This window comes from Phoxinus phoxinus (genome assembly GCF_949152265.1).
Source record: "Phoxinus phoxinus genome assembly, chromosome: 16".
Taxonomy (NCBI): domain Eukaryota; kingdom Metazoa; phylum Chordata; class Actinopteri; order Cypriniformes; family Leuciscidae; genus Phoxinus; species Phoxinus phoxinus.
Window position 1 is genome coordinate 5,309,027 of NC_136891.1, and position 19,389 is coordinate 5,328,415.

At 36.6% G+C, this 19,389-nt stretch overlaps 1 protein-coding gene across 5 annotated transcripts; it reads left to right on the plus strand.

The window, feature by feature from the left end:
- Positions 1–885: 885 nt before the first annotated feature.
- gpcpd1 (glycerophosphocholine phosphodiesterase 1) lies at positions 886–18,553 on the plus strand. 5 transcript variants are annotated; one of them, XM_079584114.1, is made up of 21 exons: positions 896–1,241; positions 1,767–1,800; positions 1,895–1,985; positions 5,269–5,359; positions 5,460–5,544; positions 6,503–6,578; positions 8,151–8,192; positions 8,307–8,430; positions 8,973–9,198; positions 9,352–9,514; positions 9,817–9,946; positions 10,144–10,198; positions 10,295–10,387; positions 10,526–10,603; positions 10,702–10,741; positions 11,244–11,302; positions 11,515–11,580; positions 11,669–11,805; positions 12,392–12,527; positions 12,813–12,973; positions 17,436–18,553. In XM_079584114.1, exons 3-21 carry the CDS (start codon positions 1,934–1,936, stop codon positions 17,614–17,616), a joined length of 1,995 nt encoding a protein of 664 aa, XP_079440240.1. In that variant the 5' UTR covers positions 896–1,241; positions 1,767–1,800; positions 1,895–1,933; the 3' UTR covers positions 17,617–18,553. The 5 variants fall into 5 exon arrangements, with proteins under 5 accessions (XP_079440237.1, XP_079440240.1, XP_079440241.1 ...); XM_079584115.1 differs by lacking the exon at positions 1,767–1,800 and adding an exon at positions 15,287–15,339; XM_079584112.1 differs by having other exon boundaries at positions 1,146–1,241; positions 1,767–1,804.
- Positions 18,554–19,389: the final 836 nt, after the last annotated feature.

Consider the following 19,389-nt stretch of genomic DNA (forward strand, 5'->3'; position numbering starts at 1 on the left):
AAGAAATCAAGGACTAAGCTAAATTAATTTATGACTGAAGATATGGTTTATCTCTGCATTGCATGAATCCGGGTCACGCTGTTCTGAACTTTTCTACTCTCTCTATCATTTCCCCCTAATATTTTTTTTTAAACATGCGTGTGCCTGTCTGACCTCTGTTATGCAACATGTTCTGTCTTGCTGAGGCACCTCATTATGCAACCAGTGCTAGTGAAAGACAGGCCATGAGCAAGATCAATGTGTCTGTTATTCTCATTTTATAGCAAATGTTCAGCTAAACCTTTTCAATTTAGCATGCATATACTATTAAAGTGTCATTAAAAACATTACTTGGCTTGTTTATTCGAGTAGGCCGTTAACTTAATCTGCTTCATTCATTTATCGGCTCACCAGCCATGAAATTAATTGATTAGCCTCAATATGGAAAATCTTTCCTGTGAAGAAGACCTTTGACTTCTGTTCAGACAGATTGAAGTATCCAAGTTTCCAAGTTTAATGATCATGCACCCAATTGGATGAAACAGTATTGCAAAACAGCAATACAATTATAAAATAGACAATAAACTTTTAGAACAAGGTATAAATAAACATACTTGATAATGCACAAAATGTACAGAGTTTACTCTCATTATAAACAAATACTAAAACAGCAGTTTAATGAGTATACAGTCTCTACGCGGATCTACATTATTTATTAAAAATATATTACTGCTCAGCTAAAGGGTAAAAATAAAAAAAGTCAATTTATTAATTTACTGTATACTGCATCGTAAACAGGACAGCTTGTGTCGATGAACCCCACTCCACCCAACAAGGGGTCAGTGAGTTAGACTCGCCTATCAAACGTCAGTCACTTCTTCCACCAATCATATGCGTTCAGAAAACGCAAAGAGGAGGGGTCAGTTCTCCACGTGACGTCAAGCCCTCCCTCATTTTTATTTCCTATAACAAAGTCACCTTCTAACAACGCTATTCTAACCTGTAAATCTTATTTTTTCGTTTTGTTTAAACGAGTGCACATACTCGATTAACTGAGAGACGTGATAGTTTTAACCCTGACACCTCGATAAAGTTATTTTAAGAAATGGTCTACACAGTCAACAGTGTCGCATTACCCGGGCTTTCAGATCCGCGTGCATGTAACGCTAACGTTAAACATAACATGGGCACGTCAGCGCGGGATTAGCGTTTCTCGGTACAGCCGTACTACAAAAAGGATGGATTTTATTCTTTAAACTCAGGTAACTTACTTTATTATGTTTTGAATTACTTTGTAATTACTAGACTCGACACCGAATGCACGCTATACATCTCGTTTCCGCGCAGTAAACAGTGAGCGTCTCAAAACCTCATTAAGCTCCCTATCTAGATAGCATTTATGCGCGTGTTTAGAACGGAACAATGTTGTCTATGTAAGCAACAACTTACTGTGTTTGAGCAACACCCTCGGATACCGGTTGTTGTTGTCGCTGACAGTAACCGGCTGAAGCCGGTTCGTTCAGACCGTGTGATTTTGCTTCCTCTACAAAAGCAGTTGAGTTGCATCGCATGTGTTTGAACCCTACGGTTTGAATCGGTTGTTCAACTCTTTTAAGACCGCTTTTCACATTCAAGAATCTGACATAGTATTCATTTTCTAATATTGTGACCAGGGGCAGGTATATATATTTCCGTTGTGGTTTTCAAGTCGTGATTTAACGTTAATTGTCAATATAATTAAAATACATGTATAATGTGATGGTATCTTAAATGATGGTATCTTAAAGAACCAGGAGCAGATTGTTCACTGCAGTTCTGCAGGCAGGTATTACAACACAGATCAACTGATGCTGTTAACATGGCTTAGATTTGTTTTGCATTGGGAAACATGTGTTTCTTTCCCTCTGTGTTTTAGGTCTCTTCATTGTCATCTCCATTCGCCTGTGTGTCAGTCATGGACAGCACTAGTGTGACTCTGACTGTGAGAGGGACCACAACACGACAAGGTAAGAGAAATAATTCAATAAAAGAGTATAACACAGTGTACAACTTTGGTTACACTTTATTTGAAGGTGTCTGTTACAGTGTAATTGTACATTTAAATACTGAGTAATAATAATTAACAACATGTAGGCTTAGGGATTTGGATTGGTTTAGGGTTATTTGCATGTAGTTATGCACAATTTATAGTAATTACTATAGTAACTACGTGTAACAATTATATTGACAATCAAAAGTTAAACTGTGGAATAAGGTTTCCTTTTGGCCACTTACATGATATGATCAAGTTAAAGCCACACTGTAATCTCTAAAAAAATTATAAATAAAAACAATCAATGTGGTCTAATTAAAATTCTGTACGTTTGACTTTGGAATCGTTTGGAGTTTGTTCAGTTGCTGAACACGAGTCTAATACCCCGTCTAAAGCTAATGTTTTGTTTTGCTGTTTGAATAATTTTTAGATAATTTAGATTAAAGCCAGACATAAGTTACAACATGATACTTTAATCATAGATCTTTGAATTTGAACGTGATGACAAGCATTTCCACAAAGGAAGACATCCTATCCCTAGTCCATTGTACTTAGACCATTTGTACATACATAATCTCTTACTTAAGATTTTAATTCAACCAGTTTTACAGTGTTTAAATCATGTAATAATGTGTCAATGGTAATAATGAAATGTATAATATTTTACATTTACTGTGTATTCATTTTCATTTATCCAAAATGACTTGCAAATGAGAAGTACAACAAGCTGCCTGTGTTTTTTTTTTAAATCCAATTTTATTATAAAGTATTTATAAAGCATTACCAATTAAAATGCAATTATATGTGAGAATAATAAAGTAATGTTTAGTTCATAAACATGCTTGGTCTTCACTCTTCAGTCATTATTAACTTTGAGATGGATTAGTAATCTTTTTACTACATTTACATTAGTGGATAATGTAATAATTTGGTATAATAGTAATACAGAAATCTTTTGTTAAAAAGTGTAATTAAGTTAATATTGACCACGTCCACATGTATTTGTATTTAGCCTATTTATTGTCTTTGTTGTGAAATTTTGCAAGTGTTGACATATGATACTTAAAGGCAGGGTAGGCGATTTGTTCCAGAAATATAATTTTTAATGCTGGTTAAAAGTCTCTTCTCTTCTTATCTATCGTCTGTGGAAGGCGTAGGACCATAAAATGTTCATCCAATTGACCGTTCGCAAAGACCCGCCCCCTTTAGTTACCGGTACTGTTGCTATGTCCAACATGCCACGCCGCTCTCACGCCCCACCATGTTCTCACGCAGTGAAAAATACATCGCGGAGCAGAGAGGAGACTGACAACACGCTGACAGACAGGACAGATCAGGTTACCTATGATATGAAACAGTCTCAACTTTCAAATTTGGTAATTTTTTAAAGAAATTTAAACAATAAATACAGTTTTGTGGCTCTTTAATGTGTTTGACAGATCGCTAGAGCCTCAGTTAAAGCTGCGCATGAACCGATCATCTCTTCCTTCTAGTTAATTTATAGCATCAAATAAACATGAAGGAATGTTGTTTTAACCTCAGAAAGACTACTTTGTCTGACAAAAATGGCGATGATGATTGGTCAGATCGCCTGTCAATCAAACTCCCTGTGAAGGGGCAATTGCATTCAGTCCTACATGCCTGTCAAGATATGTATTTTCATACCTCCGCACACCTGCTCACACAGACAACACGCGTCATCAGCGCCTTTCAAGCTATAAAGAGATAGACAGAAATCAGTCACAGAGCACCACAAACAAACATCAGCTGCCTTTTACAGTTCCTCCTGAACCAGAACAAGTTAATGCTGCGTTCACGCCATAACTAGCGTAATTTGGTAGAGTTGGAAACCTGTGACGTTATATCAGTTACATCATATGTAACTGATATAATGGCAACACTATCGGTGCTGAAAAGAATCTGCAGCAGTCAGGTGGTGCAGGTCAGAGCTTATGTTCATTATTATTGTAATGTTATGTTCTTTGTGACATGAGGTAGTTTAAAGGGTTAGATCAGGATTTTAGACATGAATCTCTATAGCTTCCCCATAAGCAGTGTGGTGCATTGACCATGACTTACCCCCGACAGCGTCCTGTGAGCCGAGCTCCGGTCCAGTTTTGGTCAAGATGAAATTAGTCCGGCAAGTTTGCTGGGGTCACGGCAATAAAGCTTTTTTCTTCTCAAATCAATATGTGTTCAAAAGAGTGATATATTTAAAGCACAAAACCGCTGTCTATGGAGAGGTCAGACCTCGTAATGGCTTAGCACTATTTTCTTCCCCGTCATGTCACTGCGCGCTGCCGCTACCTACAGCCAGCTGCGAGCTGCGCAGGCGCACACCACTTTTTCAGTTGTTCGGCAGTGTTTACAGCAGTGTTTACGTGCTCAGAACAGCTACACGAACGAGCTAACATAGCTACTCACCAAGAGCGATCAGTTTGTACAAGCTTTGTACAAAATGGTGCGGACTTGTGACTATCCGGACTGTACAAACAAAGATGTGGCGCTTTCTCCTCACACATATCACTAACTCCATATTCTAACTCCATCTGGCGTAACTTGTCATCTGTGTATTCAGGTTCGTAAAGATAACCTTTTGGCTGTGTGTCGAAGTCAATGTTGTCATCGTCGCTGCTGTAGTCTGACATTTTATCTTTCTCGTTACGAGTTGTAAACAAAGTTACACGTGCGCGGCTCGCAGCTGGCTGTAGGTAGCGGCAGCGCGCAGTGATATGACGGGGAAGAAAATAGTGCTAAGCCATTACGAGGTCTGACCTCTCCATAGACAGCGGTTTTGTGCTTTAAATATATCACTCTTTTGAACACATATTGATTTGAGAAGAAAAAAGCTTTATTGCCGTGACCCCAGCAAACTTGCCGGACTAATTTCATCTTGACCAAAACTGGACCGGAGCCTGGCTCACAGGACGCTGTCGGGGGTAAGTCATGGTCAATGCACCACACTGCTTATGGGGAAGCTATAGAGATTCATGTCTAAAATCCTGATCTAACCCTTTAACGCCGGCTCTCGTGACACTCTCTTGTTTTCTCCCTGCTGTACTCGTTCATGTGTTTTGAAGGAGTGACGGCTTTGTAGACGCCCTGAAGGGAGGGTGCAAGCCTCTCTGAAAATTACCTACCCTACCTTTAAATGATAGTGTTGCAATATTTCTGCATTATATCGCCTGGAGACACATTCCTTCGCTTACCACACAGGAGAGAAATAATAAAGTATTTTGTCTTTTCTTCTGTATCAGGTGAGGTGATAGCAGTGGTTGGCAGTTGTGAAACCCTGGGAAGCTGGTCTCATCAAAAAGCCGTGACCCTACAGCCAGCGGATGAGGATGGGTACATGCCATCTTATGTTTTCCTTTTAACACAATCACAGTTACCCTTGACACACATATTTATCTTCTGTGCTTTGCTTGCTTGTCTCGTCTCACCCCAGCACCCTGTGGAGAACTACCATTCAGGTTCCTAGAGGGCATGAAACCAAATATCGCTATTTCAAGGGATTCTTTTTTGAATCTAAGGTGAGATCTTCTTTTCCTAGTAAACAAACCACTTTAAACACCTTTAAAGAACGTAAACAAAAACAAAGTAAACACCTTTAAAGAAGTCAGCTTTATGTATTTATAGATTTATAGATCTTTTTTTTATCTTTCTTAAAGACTCATCATAATCTATGCAGTATCTACTGATGTTTTTTAAACTTTTGTGATGTTAATGATTATTATATCCAACTGTTTTATTATGGATGTCTGACTGCAGATTCTCTTTAGAGAGTTATTACGCATGTGGAATGAGGGCTTTCTTTTATTCATAATTCATTCTAGGGTACTTTAAGAGTTTACATTGAAGAGTTTGAAATTCTTCTGTCTGTCTGTGTGTGTGTGTGTGTGTGTGTGTGGGGTTTCCAGGGTTTTCTCATCACAGCTGTTAATCTCTTTTAGCTGACCTTGACTCAGTTCTTGGTAGTTTAGGTTTTGTTTTTTTCCTGGAGAATTAAGTTTATGGAACAGTGGTTTCAGGTTTCCTGCGAGCTCCTCCTAACATGCTGTGTCTCTCATACATAATATTTACACATACACTATCTCACAACCAGAAATATTCTTTTAAAATTTAGAAGCAGAATTAACAAGAACAAGATTTAAGAATTTAGAACCATTTTCTCATAGTTAAGCGTATCAGCAAACTATTAGAGGAAAACTAATCTTATTAAATAGCATTTTAAGCTAAATGATTAGTACAGGGATTTTCAAAGCATAAATAACCTGGAGATCTCTAGTTAAACACTGAAAAATGCCTTAGTTTGTGTTTTCTGACTAATTGGTCCACTTTTCAGATGTCAACCAACTGGCTGGCTGCCAAGAAAGTGGTGAATATGCCTCATGTTCTTTTTTCAGGAGTGAAACTTTGGTTTGAATGGCCAAAGTGGGCTTTGTTTTTCCAAAATCTGTCCATAATCTTAACCCCCGTTTGGAATTACAGAACGATGGTGGTCCATGTCAAGTCATAGTCAATAGATGGGAGACCCATCAGATGCCACGCTCATTGAGTCCCTCAGGTATCTGATCCCAGAATAGTGCACATTTCTAATGAACCCCTAGACTCCATCCTTCCTGCTTACCACATTCAGATCAGTTTATTATACATTATCAATACATGTTGACTTCAACTTTTTAAAGACCACAAGAAAAATTCCTAACACATTTCACATTTGTAATATGATGTATTTCCAAGTGAATGAATCTAGTGGGAAGTAATGTGATTTGGGACTTGTATCTCTCAGAACATTACTGGAACTTAAAGTGGTCTGATTGTTAGTTAAAATAATTTTTCCCTGCCTGCATTATTTTCTTTAGACAATGAATCATGCACAATAAAACCAGTGACATTTGTTTAGAAAGTAAATAACTCTCTAATACCCTGCCCAGCAAGCAATAGCCGTCATTTCACCGTCTAGGTTAACTATAGACCCGATATAGTCCAGCTAGGAGTAACCCACTTCTAGCCAAAATAATCTTGAATTTGGTTACATGTCGTTTTTACTGAATAACTTAAAGTCAAAAGTGATTACAAGGTGTTTGGTTTCATTTCTTTAACATGATATCTAAGCGATGACAAGTCTATTTTTGGGCTATAGTTAGACGTCTGGTAAATTTTCACTGACAGCCCAAATTTTGCCTTGTTTTAGCCTTGATGTCAGGGCTGTGTTTGGACGGCTATTAGATGTCTTTAAACGCACAATTTCTTGCTGGGTGGTCTTGTTGTGCATGAATCATGCACGTTGCATGTTCTAAAGAAAATAATGCTTTTTTTTTTTTGATTTCAGTGTTATTTTCATGGACAGATGTAATGTCAATAAAAGCCACTTAAGGGAACCTAATGGATCAATTATTAGCAACCATAATATCTAGTGTGCTATTACCCGTCTTATACAAACAGAGCAAAGCTGTTTCCGCTGGCGCATTCCTGGGGTTACTAGCAATGCTTTTTTTATTTATTTATTTATTTTTATTTTTTTGTTGTTGCGTGCACCTAATCTAGCCACTTTATATTTTCAGACACACACACACACACACATTTAGCGTTCCTTTTATTTGTGTGCACAACACGCATGCATTTAACAAACTATTCAAAACAATACATTTTAAGGGCATCTATACTCTTTTTATTTTAGTTTTTTAGTTTTTGTTAGGCAGGATCTATAATTTTAATCATGTAACTGTTTGGTCCAGATGTCAGAATTTCTTTGTGCTTGTGTTGCCACGAAAATGCATGCATAGTAATACTTATGTTAAATTATGCACTTTTTATTATTATTTAACTTTTTATTTTATTTCATTAAGATACATTTAAGCAGTTAATAATCTCTTGTGTTCTTCTTAAATTCTAACATGCCCAGTTTTGCTTGTATAGAATATAGGCTACAAGTGTGTAGAGCTCCATTCAGTACAGAGCAAACTAAAGACTTATTTTATCTTTACATTTTGATTGTTTAAGAATTAAACCAGGAAATGAATGTCTTATGTTGGCACTAGAAAGTGTGTTGGTGTCTGTTTGCTCTGTACTGGTGACTATCTTTTGTAGCATGAGTGTTTGACGTTCGATAATACGTTTTGTTCTTGTCTTGCAGAACCAGAGCTCGTGATTGACGATGGACACTTTGGAGTCCATAGTAAGTTTGACTATTGAAATGACTTAAACACAAGTTTGAATGCACCCACCTCAAATTCAAACCAAATTTTGATATCTTGTTTTGACATGCAAATAAAATTTGTTTCTTGTGCAGATGGTGTTGAGTGTGTGGACTCTGGCTGGTTGACATGCCAGACAGAAATTCGTCTCAGGCTTCATTACTCCGTGAAACCTCCAGTATCTATTACTAAGAATAAATTTAAGAAGTCACGCTTCAGGTAACATCCTTCACAGAAGACAGAACACATATTTAACCCTACAAATTAGTATAGGAACATTTTAAGCCTTTTTCAGACTGTCAGTCCAAATCCAATTTTTGTGCATATCCGATTGGATTCGAATATCTATTTAGCATGTGTGATCGGCAATTTTTTTTTATAAATCACACATTCATATGTTGTTTGAAATCCTACTCAAATCTAATTTCTGGAAATCCGTTCAGTCTGAACCGTTTTCGCATAGCTTTTTTTAAACTTATAAAGTCTGTTAGAATCGCATGAGAAACAATTAACTATAGTCAAATAGATTTATTTTTATATCAGATAACTAATGTAGTGATGGCCAATATTGCAGGCATGTAGTTGAGCTTTTTTTCCACAATTCAAACAGTATACTTTCTTCTAGAACAAGTACTAAACATAAATTTTTTATCTTTTTGACTTTACACATTACACATGACACATTATACTGTTTTGATGCATGATTTCACTGTTCGAGAACTTGCTAAAATATTAATTTACCCAATTAATGGCTGTTTTAGATTGAAGCTGATGCTGGAAGGTATTGAGGAAGAAGAAGACGAAAGCCCTTCAACATGGCATGAGATGATCACCACACTGGAGACCAGTATGATCAGTGATGTCGAATGTAAGTCTCGTCATTCCCAGCCAGAATGTGGATACTCCCTGGTACCCTCCAAGTGGACCGAATACAGCATTCACACCATGGACCCCGACAACCTAGAGCTCACTTTTGAGTTCTTTGAGGTGCGTGAACAATCTTTGGTGTTGCTTCATATAAAGATTATGACCACAACTATATCAAAAAGAATTTTTACGCTTTTTTAATTGATTGACATAAATTCTGCATTGATCCTCCTTAGTGAATCATGATTATTCTGTCCTGTCTTTGTGGTTTAGGAGGACTTGAGTGAGGCTGTGGTTCAGGGCGATTCCCATCCAGGCTACGTGGGCACCTCATGCCTCTTGTCGTCCTCTTTTGTGGAGAGTGGCAAAGATTTGGGTGTGGTTACCCTGCCCATCATGAGCCGAAACGGCAGACAGACTATTGGAAAAGTCAGAGGTATAATCTGTAATTTTGTCTGGTCTCATTTGTTTTACACCATAAAACTAATGTACATTCCTGTTGCCCATGTTCTTTCGCTGCTTGCACACAACATTTCCCTCTGTAAATATTTCACAGTCAGTAAATATAGTCATGTTGGCAAGATCCGCCCTGCTTGAATTGTTGCTTAGTAGCTAGATAATGTGATTATATGCCAGTCATTTATTGATGTGCTAAAGTTTAACCATTAAGTATTGACTTTACTGAAGTGAACACATTAAGTAAAGTAAATGCTTTTGTTGTTCTTGATGCAATGTCAGTGGATTACCTGGTGACGCGTCCTATCCCAGGCCTTCAGTGTGACATGAGCCAGTCTTTTGCCAAATACTGGAAGAAAAGGAGCGCTTTGGATGTTGGACACAGAGGTGCAGGGAGCACACATGCTGCCAAGTGAGTAGCAAAAGTAGTTGTTGTGCTACAAGAGTGTGTTGTCCTGAGCCTGTAGACTTGGATTTAGTGTTTGTCCTTATGGGTAGGCCCACGAGGCTGTCAGGAAACCACAATAAGCACACCTGACTTTGCTGCATAAACAAACCATGAAAAAGTACATGTTTAACAGAGAGAAATATGTTGCTCTTGTATTTCAGGCATCACAAGATCAGAGAAAACACAATTGTCTCATTTCTAAGTGCAGCCGACCACGTGAGTGTAAATAAAGACTGCAACTGTACCAAAATGCATTACGTTTTGTTAAATATTATGAAAGGCTAAAGCATATCTGTTTTGTTTTCATCACAGGGAGCAGCTTATGTAGAGTTTGATGTTCATCTGTCTAAAGATTTAGTTCCTATCGTGTACCACGACCTCACCTGCTGTATTGCCACTAAAAAGGTAACAATGGCATTTGACTCACATTTGGTGCTTGGAGAAATGACTTATATAATTTGTACGACTCCCATTGTGTCCTTCAGTACAGCTTTTGATTTCACTCTGACTGAAGACTTCCTATTTTTTGTGTCCTTTTTATAGAAAAATGATAAGAATTCATTGGTGTTGTTCGAAGTTCCCGTCAAGGATCTTACGTTTGATCAACTTCAGCTTTTAAAAGTAAGACTTATTTCAGATAATTTTACCTTGTTTGAACAATGAAATGCAATTATCTCCATACTGATATTGATGAGTAGGAATGTGTTTGTCTTTTTCAGGTGGCCCATGCAACTGCCATGGAAGTTCATGACGACAAAGGTACAATTGCCCCATTAATTCATGTCACAAAAGTGCAATATGATCAGTTATCATATTTAACGATAACTGATCATTATATAACAGTCAGGTACCAGAAGTAAAAATCAAATTCAAAATCTCCATAGTGACAGACTTTTAGCGATAACATAAATCTTTCAAGACAGATCTATCATGAACTCTAAGATTGTTAAATGATGTTTTATCCCTATTTCACTTATCATTAGTTCATATAGGATGTGGTAGCCCAAAGGAGAAGTGTTTTCTGATAAGAAAAAAAAAAAAAAAAAAGAAACTGGCTGATTTATTGCATCATTTGCAATACATAGGATAGTTCATTAACAGTATTGTACTTTAAGAAAAAAGTTCAAATACTTAGTTTGCTGTAAATCAGTGTTTTATTTTTAATGTTAATAGCTTTATAGCTCTGTTTAGCAGTATTGAGCTAAAAAAAATATTTATGAATAGATAAAAATGATTGCATTTGTGGTGTTGTTTTGTCTAGACTTGCAAGATGAAGAGGAGTATATATATGAGCACCAGCCTTTCCCTTCCCTTTCACAGGTGTGACCGCTTGATCTTTTCTTGTCATGTGAATGTGTGTTTTTATTGCAAATGATGGTCAGTAATAAAAAAAGGAAAAAAAATATGTATATAAAAAAAGTGTGCACATTTTTTTACTACTGACCAAAAGTTTTTAGAACATTGTGATGAATGTTTGTTTATATCGCCCACTGCTTGGTTAACTTCTCTTCTCATTTGACATCATGTTCCAGATATTCCATTCTGTTCCAGAACATGTGGGATTCAACATTGAGCTGAAGTGGATCTGCCAGTTTAAGGTTTGTTGCCTCAAGCGATGTGTGATGGTTTGATCTCTTTGTTAACGGAGAAAGAAAACACCCTCATCATATCTGTTCCCCCAAACAGGATGGCTCCTGGGATGCAAAACTCTCCACCTACTTCAACATGAATCAGTTCTTGGACATCATTCTTACATGCGTGCTGCAGAACGCCGGCAAAAGGAGGATAGTCTTCTCATGTTTTGATCCTGATGTTTGCACAATGTAAGTTCATATTCATACATAAGTGCATATTTTGATGATGATTCACTGATTAGGAAAATGTATATATATTTTTACGTAAACATTTACACTCTCATTTGTTAACATTAGTTAATGCATTGATAAATATAAACTAACAAGGAGAAATATATTTTACAGCATTTATTAACCTTTTTAATGTTAGTTAATAAAAAAATTAATAATCATGTTAGTTCACACTGCATTAACGAATGTTACCAGATACCATGGTTGATCTTAAATTTGTTTTAGTTAATGCTGAGATTAACATGAACTAAGATTAGAAGTATTTTTCATTGTTAGTTCATGTAGTTGTCTAATAATAACAAATTAAACTTTATTGTAAAGTGTTACCATTTTTAATACTCAATTGTGCAATTAAGGTTCCATGGATGTTATGGAACCATATATAAACTTATAGAAACCAATAAAGAAACTTTATTTTTAAGACTGTAGGGCAGCCAATTTAAACACAAAATAAACCAACAATGTATTTCTTGTTTAAAATGTATGTGCACTATAAGTTCAGGGACATTTATTAAGTTGCAATAATTTCTGTTCTCTTCATCAGGGTGAGGAAAAAGCAGAACAAATACCCCATCCTTTTTCTGACCCAAGGAGTGACGGACCTCTACCCTGAACTCATGGACATCCGCTGTCAGAGCACTAAGATCGCCATGAGCTTTGCCCAGAGTGAGAACATACTGGTGAGAGAATGCACACATCCAGATGGTGCAATAGCACAGCTGTTGATACTTCAGAACATAGTTATGAAATAGCATGGTGAGATGACCAGTTTGGCAGGGTATCACACTTTGAAGTGAAAGAGATCTAATCATCATGTTTTTCCGCTTCTGTGAGTTTTCTTTAAACTGCAAGAGAAATGTGGCAGTTTTGTTTTTCTCATTTTGTTTTCTTTAAATTGGTACCATGTCAAATTTCATCACAAAGACTAAACAACTTGCTGAAATAGCTTTTGTATGTGCTCACAGGGAATCAGCGCTCACGCTGATGAGCTCTTGAGGAACATGGAGTTCATCAGAGAGGCTCAGTCCAAAGGACTAGTGGTCTTCTGCTGGGGCGACTATAACAATGACCATGAGAACAGGATGAAGTTGAGGGACCAGGGAATTGATGGCCTCATATATGACAGGTGGGCTATGGTTTGTCTTTGGTTCCTTACATGGTAATCAAACAGCAGGGCTGAGCATATTGATGAACTATGGTTTCTTGCACTAACATTTTTCCCTCTCCGGTCCAAATATGTGGCATGTCATATTGATTACATACTGTATTGTTACTCATTCACATGTGAAAAGAAAATCAGATAGTCTCAGAGGTGATTTACAGATAAAAGTCATAAAGTTACAGTAGCAATAGCAGCCTGTTTAATTCTAATGGCTGTTTCACACCGCAAGCGTGAGCAGCGCGTATTTTTTTCGGTGTGCATGTTAACCAATGAGTGCATTCACACCGGGAGCAGGAGCATCGCATGAGCGGCAGTGAAGTGGGGGTTTCGGTGCCGAGTCTATTTTTGCTGCGCTACTCAAGCTCAATTAAAGTGAAAGCACACTTTTGATCGATAAAGTAAGTATGAATTCACACAAAAAGTGCCCAAAATTCACAGAGTAAGCATGTCTAGTGTGTTTTAACAAGAACGTGAGTAGGCTATGTCAGAAAAGAAAATGAAGACTCAAAAATATTTATAGAAGATTTATTCCGTTTTAACTTGTTTTTAATTATTCAGTTTGGGTGAAAGTATGGTGTATATAAAAAACTAGTATACTAGCCAGAAAATATGTTATATAAACTATCTTTTCGTTTATGTAATACACAGGTATATAGGCTAGAACTACCCACATCAAACCCAAGTGTGCAGTTTTTTTTTTAATCCGCAGAGTTTGCTGTCATGTAAACATATCGAAGTATGACTGAAACAAACTTTCAAGACCATCAAGTTTATAAATGACCAACTTCTAAAAACAAATGTATAGTCTAGTTGTCTTTGTAAAGAAATGCTCACTTAAGTTATATGTAGCCTCGGAGCCGCTGCTGTGAGGCTGTACAAATGCTTCCCGTGTGAATACTCTTGTGCAGCTGCAGTGACGATGTAGTTACGCTGAAGCTCAAGCTCAAGCTTGCGGTGTGAAACGGCCGTAAAGGTGGAAAATTAAATTTTTAGTGCCGGAAACATAAACTAACATTTACAGCACTATGAGCTAACCAGACGTGCTGCAGCAAGCGGTAAATCAGAGTTTTTGTCCTAACTAGCTGTAATATTTGTGATTATATGGTGTAATATTGATGAATTTTATTTTGTTCTTATCCATGTCATTGCACATGGAGTGCACTTGCAGAAAGAATATTCTGATTGGCTGTGTTTTTTTGACTGATTTTGTCACATCTGGTTAGGTATGGACCGGCAAATGGTTTGTAAATGGAATCTTGCCGTGTATAGGGAAACTAATAAAATACTACAATGTGGAGACAATGTTGAAAGAGTAATCATAAACCAGATGCATAATGCATCAGTCAACAAGAGGTGATGTTGTCATAGTAAATTGGAGTCCATGTTTACTCTTTCAACACCATTAATGCCCATGTCAGCCGGTATGTGAATTTCTGTGGAAATGACAGTGGTTTATGGCTGTTGCCTGATAGTTCAACTGTGTTTTATTCTGGGTAAAGGTTAAACTAATCAATGATGATATATTATCTATATACTATGATATATATATAACACACACACACACACAATTAAAAATGTAGTTTTAAAAGGTTTTCTTCAAAAACAGCTAGGTTTTACAGGACACACTTCCACCAAACAATTACAGATGTTGAGGTTTTACATAACATGCTGTGCTTGCTGTTTTTTTGTTTTGTTTTTCAGTTTCTGACAGTTCTGCTGACATTTGTTCTGTATTTTTGTTCCTTCTCCACTGCAGTAAAACCCCTAAAGAGCTGCTCAGAGACACTGAATCCTTTTCTTTCTTTTTTTAAAAGAAATAGTTCACCCAATAATCAAAATCAAAATCATAATCTCTCTTCGTGTACTTCCCTCTGTTCATTCCAAACCTGTATAATTTTCTTTAGGTTTAGTTTGTCATTTATTTAGTGTTAATTAATTTGACTAATTACTAATAATTTTACTATATATAAAATATATATTTATACACACATACACACACACACTGGTTTCCATGTTTTATGGGGACTTCCCATAGACATTATGATTTTTATACTGTACAAACTGTATATGCTATCCCCCTACACTAACCCTAAACCTAAACCTACCATCTCACAAAACGTTCTGCATTTTTACATTTTCAAAACACATAATTTAGTATGATTTATAAGCTGATCTATAACCAGATATTTACATGCAGTATTGACTCTTTCCATATCTTTCCTTTCCCTTTTTGAATATTTTTCGCATCATTTTATGGTCATTTGCCTCTTTTTTCAGAATACATGAATGCTTGGTGCCAAATCGCAATGCTTCAACTTCCTCTGATACCAGTAATGTCTTCTGTTTTCCGGTTGTGTTTGTTTTTTATTGGCAATTGGCTGCTGCCTGACAGATCATGCTCACAGACTAGCACCGAGAGAAACCGTAGTGTTTTACAGCAATGATGAGAAGCAGTAAAACTGCAGAGTAATGATTTTTGAGTGGCTTTTATTCAAATTCTTCAGCACTGGGTTAAGGTTCAGCTGCCTGTTATATATATCATTCTGAGCATTTGAGACTTCCTCTTTATATGGGTGACCTAGTTTTCTTCCCAGAACCCATATGACACAAATTACAGTGCAGATGTGCATTTGTTTGATTTGTTTGATTTTTTGCAGTACTAGCCACAGTGCATGAATCCCCTCTGTGGACCTCAATGACTTAATCATTGAAGAGAGAATGGAATGTATGAATGAATAGATGGATGGCTTTTGCTCTCAAACAAGCTTGACTGAGTATCTTGATTAAGACATGGTAGAAAAGTCTTCCAAGAGACAGTGGAAATGGGCATAATGCTCTTAAACACGCATACAGTGCTGGTCAGAATTATTTGCCCCCTTGGTAAATATGATCAAAGATGGCTGTAAAAAATAAATCTGCATTGTTTATCCTTTTGATATTTTATTTAAAATAAAATAATTGAAAGTGGGGGGAAAATCACATTATGAAATAGATGTTTTTCTCCTAAACACGTTGGGAAACAATTATTTGCCCCCTTTTATTAAATACTTTTTGCAACCTCTTTTTTCTCCTGTAATGATGAGTTTTGAGAACACCTGACAAGAGATCAGAGATCATTCCTCCATACAGAATCTCTCCAGATCCTTCAGATCCATGTTCTCTTCAGTTCAGCCCACTCATTTTCTATAGGGTTCAGGTCTGGGGACTGGGATGGCCATGGCAGATGCTTGGTTTTGTGCTCAGTGACCCATTTTTGGTTTAATTTTGATGTTTGTTTTTGAATAAAATATCAAAAGGATAAACAATGCAGATTCATTTTTTACAGCCATCTTTGATCATATTTACCATTGGGGCAAATAATTGTGACCAGCACTGTATATCATCTGACATCATGATGGTAGAAAACATATAAATATATATATGCATATATGCCTCTCACTTATAAAGTATAGAAGTTGTCCCAGTTTCCATGAAAATCACCTAAATGATATCATGTTGTCCAAGTTTCTTACGTTGGTGATGGAACATTTAATGACTGTCTTGTTTTTGGACTATGAAATGTGAACGTGTTTCACACAAGTAGGAAAATATAAATATCCATTTGGCCTGAATCAATTAAATTTTGTTAAGTTGACTGGAATTTTATATTCACTGTCCTAGATCATAATTGTCCATGTTTTCTGAAGGTTTTTTTGTCCACAGAATTGTTTTGAAAGACATTTGTAATATTCTACTTCACAGACTGTACTTGTGACACTCACATCTTCGTTTTAATTTGTGTCTACTTAAATATTCGGTCTACTCTAAGGTCTTCAGCAGAAACTAAAGGCATGGTGTTGTGATGATTGTGGCAAACATGTGGACATGCTTATCATATTTTTTTTTTTGCTGTTTGTCACAACCTTTGTATGATCCCCTCCGCTTTACCTCAATCTTTTTTTAAGTGCGAGTTCGCCCAAAAATGAAAATAATTCCTTAATTCACTCACCCTCAAGCCATCCTAGGTGTATACGACTTTCTTCTTTCAGCCGAACACATTAAAAAATATCCTGGCTCTTCCCAGCTTTATAATGACCTTTATTAAATATAAAGGCCTTTATTAATCCCCTGGAGCCGTGTGGAGCACTTTTATGAGGGATGGATGCACTTTTTCGGGCTTCAAAATCTCAAGCTCTATTCACTCTCATTATAAAGCTGGGAAGAGCCAGGATATTATTTCATATAGTTCTGTGTTTGGCTGAAAGAAGAAAGTCATATACACAAAGGATGACTTGAGGGGGAGCAAATTATGGGATTATTAAATTTTTTGGGTGTACTAATCCTTTAATGAAACTTCCTTCTAGCTCTTTCCTTGTTTGATGACACTCCTCTCCCTCAGATTGACCTAAAGATGAAATTATGATTTGGTCTTTCTTTTTAATTACAGAATCTGTGAAAACAAGCTCGAGCAGTCAAACATTTTCAATGTAGAGGAACAGGTTGCTCTCAAGGACGTCATCCAAACGTGTGCCTGCTCCTCCTACAGTATTCCCTGCTCCTCCATTCCGTGCGCAGGGAAATCCCAGGAGAACAACGGCGAGTCGGACTCCGGACTCAGTTCCTCTTGAGAGCCACACACCCAGTCTGCCTTCACTCGAAGTCTGTAATCTTCCCACAATGCACCAGAAATAACGCACAAATACACTCCGTCATTAAGCCAAAGTTCACTTAAGTCTGAGATGATTCGGAGTATAATCATGTCAAAGGGATGATATTAAGGACAATGCTAGCTTCCACTAAGCTTGCTGTATTTAGCCAGTTTTCTGTATATTTGGGTGCAAAATATGGTGTATAGAATGTGTATTTTGCCTTAATGCAAATATTTGTTTTATCATTCTTAATATTTTGTTATATAAGAGAATCTTGGGGATGCTTTCTGATTTTTTTTTCTCTTCGAGTATTTATTGATTTCTCTGTCTGCGGAATGAGTATTGAACATTTATGCAATTTAGTATTAGAATTTCATGAACCACAAATACGCAGAATTCAAAATCATGAAAAGCTATAAATACCTATTTTATTTAATAGCTATTATTAAACAATATTTACTATTTGCTAAAGGCCTGTCTCTCTTAAAAAAAACTCATTCTGAGGGCCATTGTCTTCAAAATTAAACTCATGAACATGTATATTATTATTTTTTATCACTACTATCCATCCACGGATTCATTCATAAATGAAACGCTGATGGTTTTTTCAGCAGAACAAAATGTAATGTTTTTATTCAGCTGTGCAATTCACACGAACTCTGCATTGTAACTCAGTATATATTGTAATGAATGTGCCTCTGTAAAGCTGTCTGATGTATGTCAGTGTGGTCTCAGCATGCATTCATATTGCTTCCTCTCTACAGCAGGGCAGGGAGATCATGCATGTCTGCTGTTCAATTCCACACTGGACTCCGGCAACTTGCTGTATGAATCCACACTCATTGTAGTGGATGTCACCATGCCAGCGTGACCAGAACAATGCTCTGAGAGCCAGAATAAATATATTTAATATGAATGCAATCTGTTTCTTTTGTTCAGGACGATCCCAATATCACCAATAATGTAAAACGTTAGTTCGCTGTATACTAAAGATAAGATTATGCATTATCGGTAGAAAGTAGTGCACTATGGAGGATAGGAATAAAAATTGTACACCACAACTTTAGGCTAAAATGGCTGACACTTGTTATGGTGCACTATACAGGGAAAGGGGACTTTGCTTTGATAAATTATTATTCTTCAAGACAACAAAACCAACAACAAATGCATGATGTGAATATTTAATAAAGACCAATCATAATTTAGTATGCAAATATCTCCCTGCTATGGTGTCTTGTCAGTTGGATTTAGAAGTATATAAAAATAATAATTTTGCATTAAATATTATAAATAAAATAATTATTTAATTTTCAAAGACCAGGCCACAATGGCAAAAAATATCATAAATAAATAGATTAATTCATAAATGAAACACTGATGGTTTCAGTAGAAGAAAATATGATATATTTATTCAGCTCTCAGCTGTGTAATTCACACAAACTCTTCTTTGTAACTGATATTTGAATGAATGTGCCTCTGTACAGCTGTGATGTAGGCCTATTTGCTGCTGAGAGTCAATGTGGTCTTGTCTCAGCATGCATTCATACGCAATGGCTTAAATAATCATAGTTAATTACTTAAAATAACAAAATCATTGATCCATATTGGCGGGAGTGAGAGACTGCAAGTTTTGAAAAATTCTAAATGCGAATTTTGTCATTGTTTTGGTGCACACTAGCTTACAGATAAGATAACAGTAAGACTAACATATTCATACTAAAAGCCAAAAAATATTCTTCTATCCTGCACAGG

Coding starts and splice junctions, on each gene's coding strand:
- gpcpd1 (XM_079584111.1), top strand. CDS start 1,934: ATGGACAGCACTAGTGTGACTCTGACTGTGAGAGGGACCACAACACGA. Junction 6,579..8,150: donor ACGCTCATTGAGTCCCTCAG/GTATCTGATCCC, acceptor CTTGTCTTGCAG/AACCAGAGCTCGTGATTGAC. Junction 8,431..8,972: donor TTTAAGAAGTCACGCTTCAG/GTAACATCCTTC, acceptor TGGCTGTTTTAG/ATTGAAGCTGATGCTGGAAG.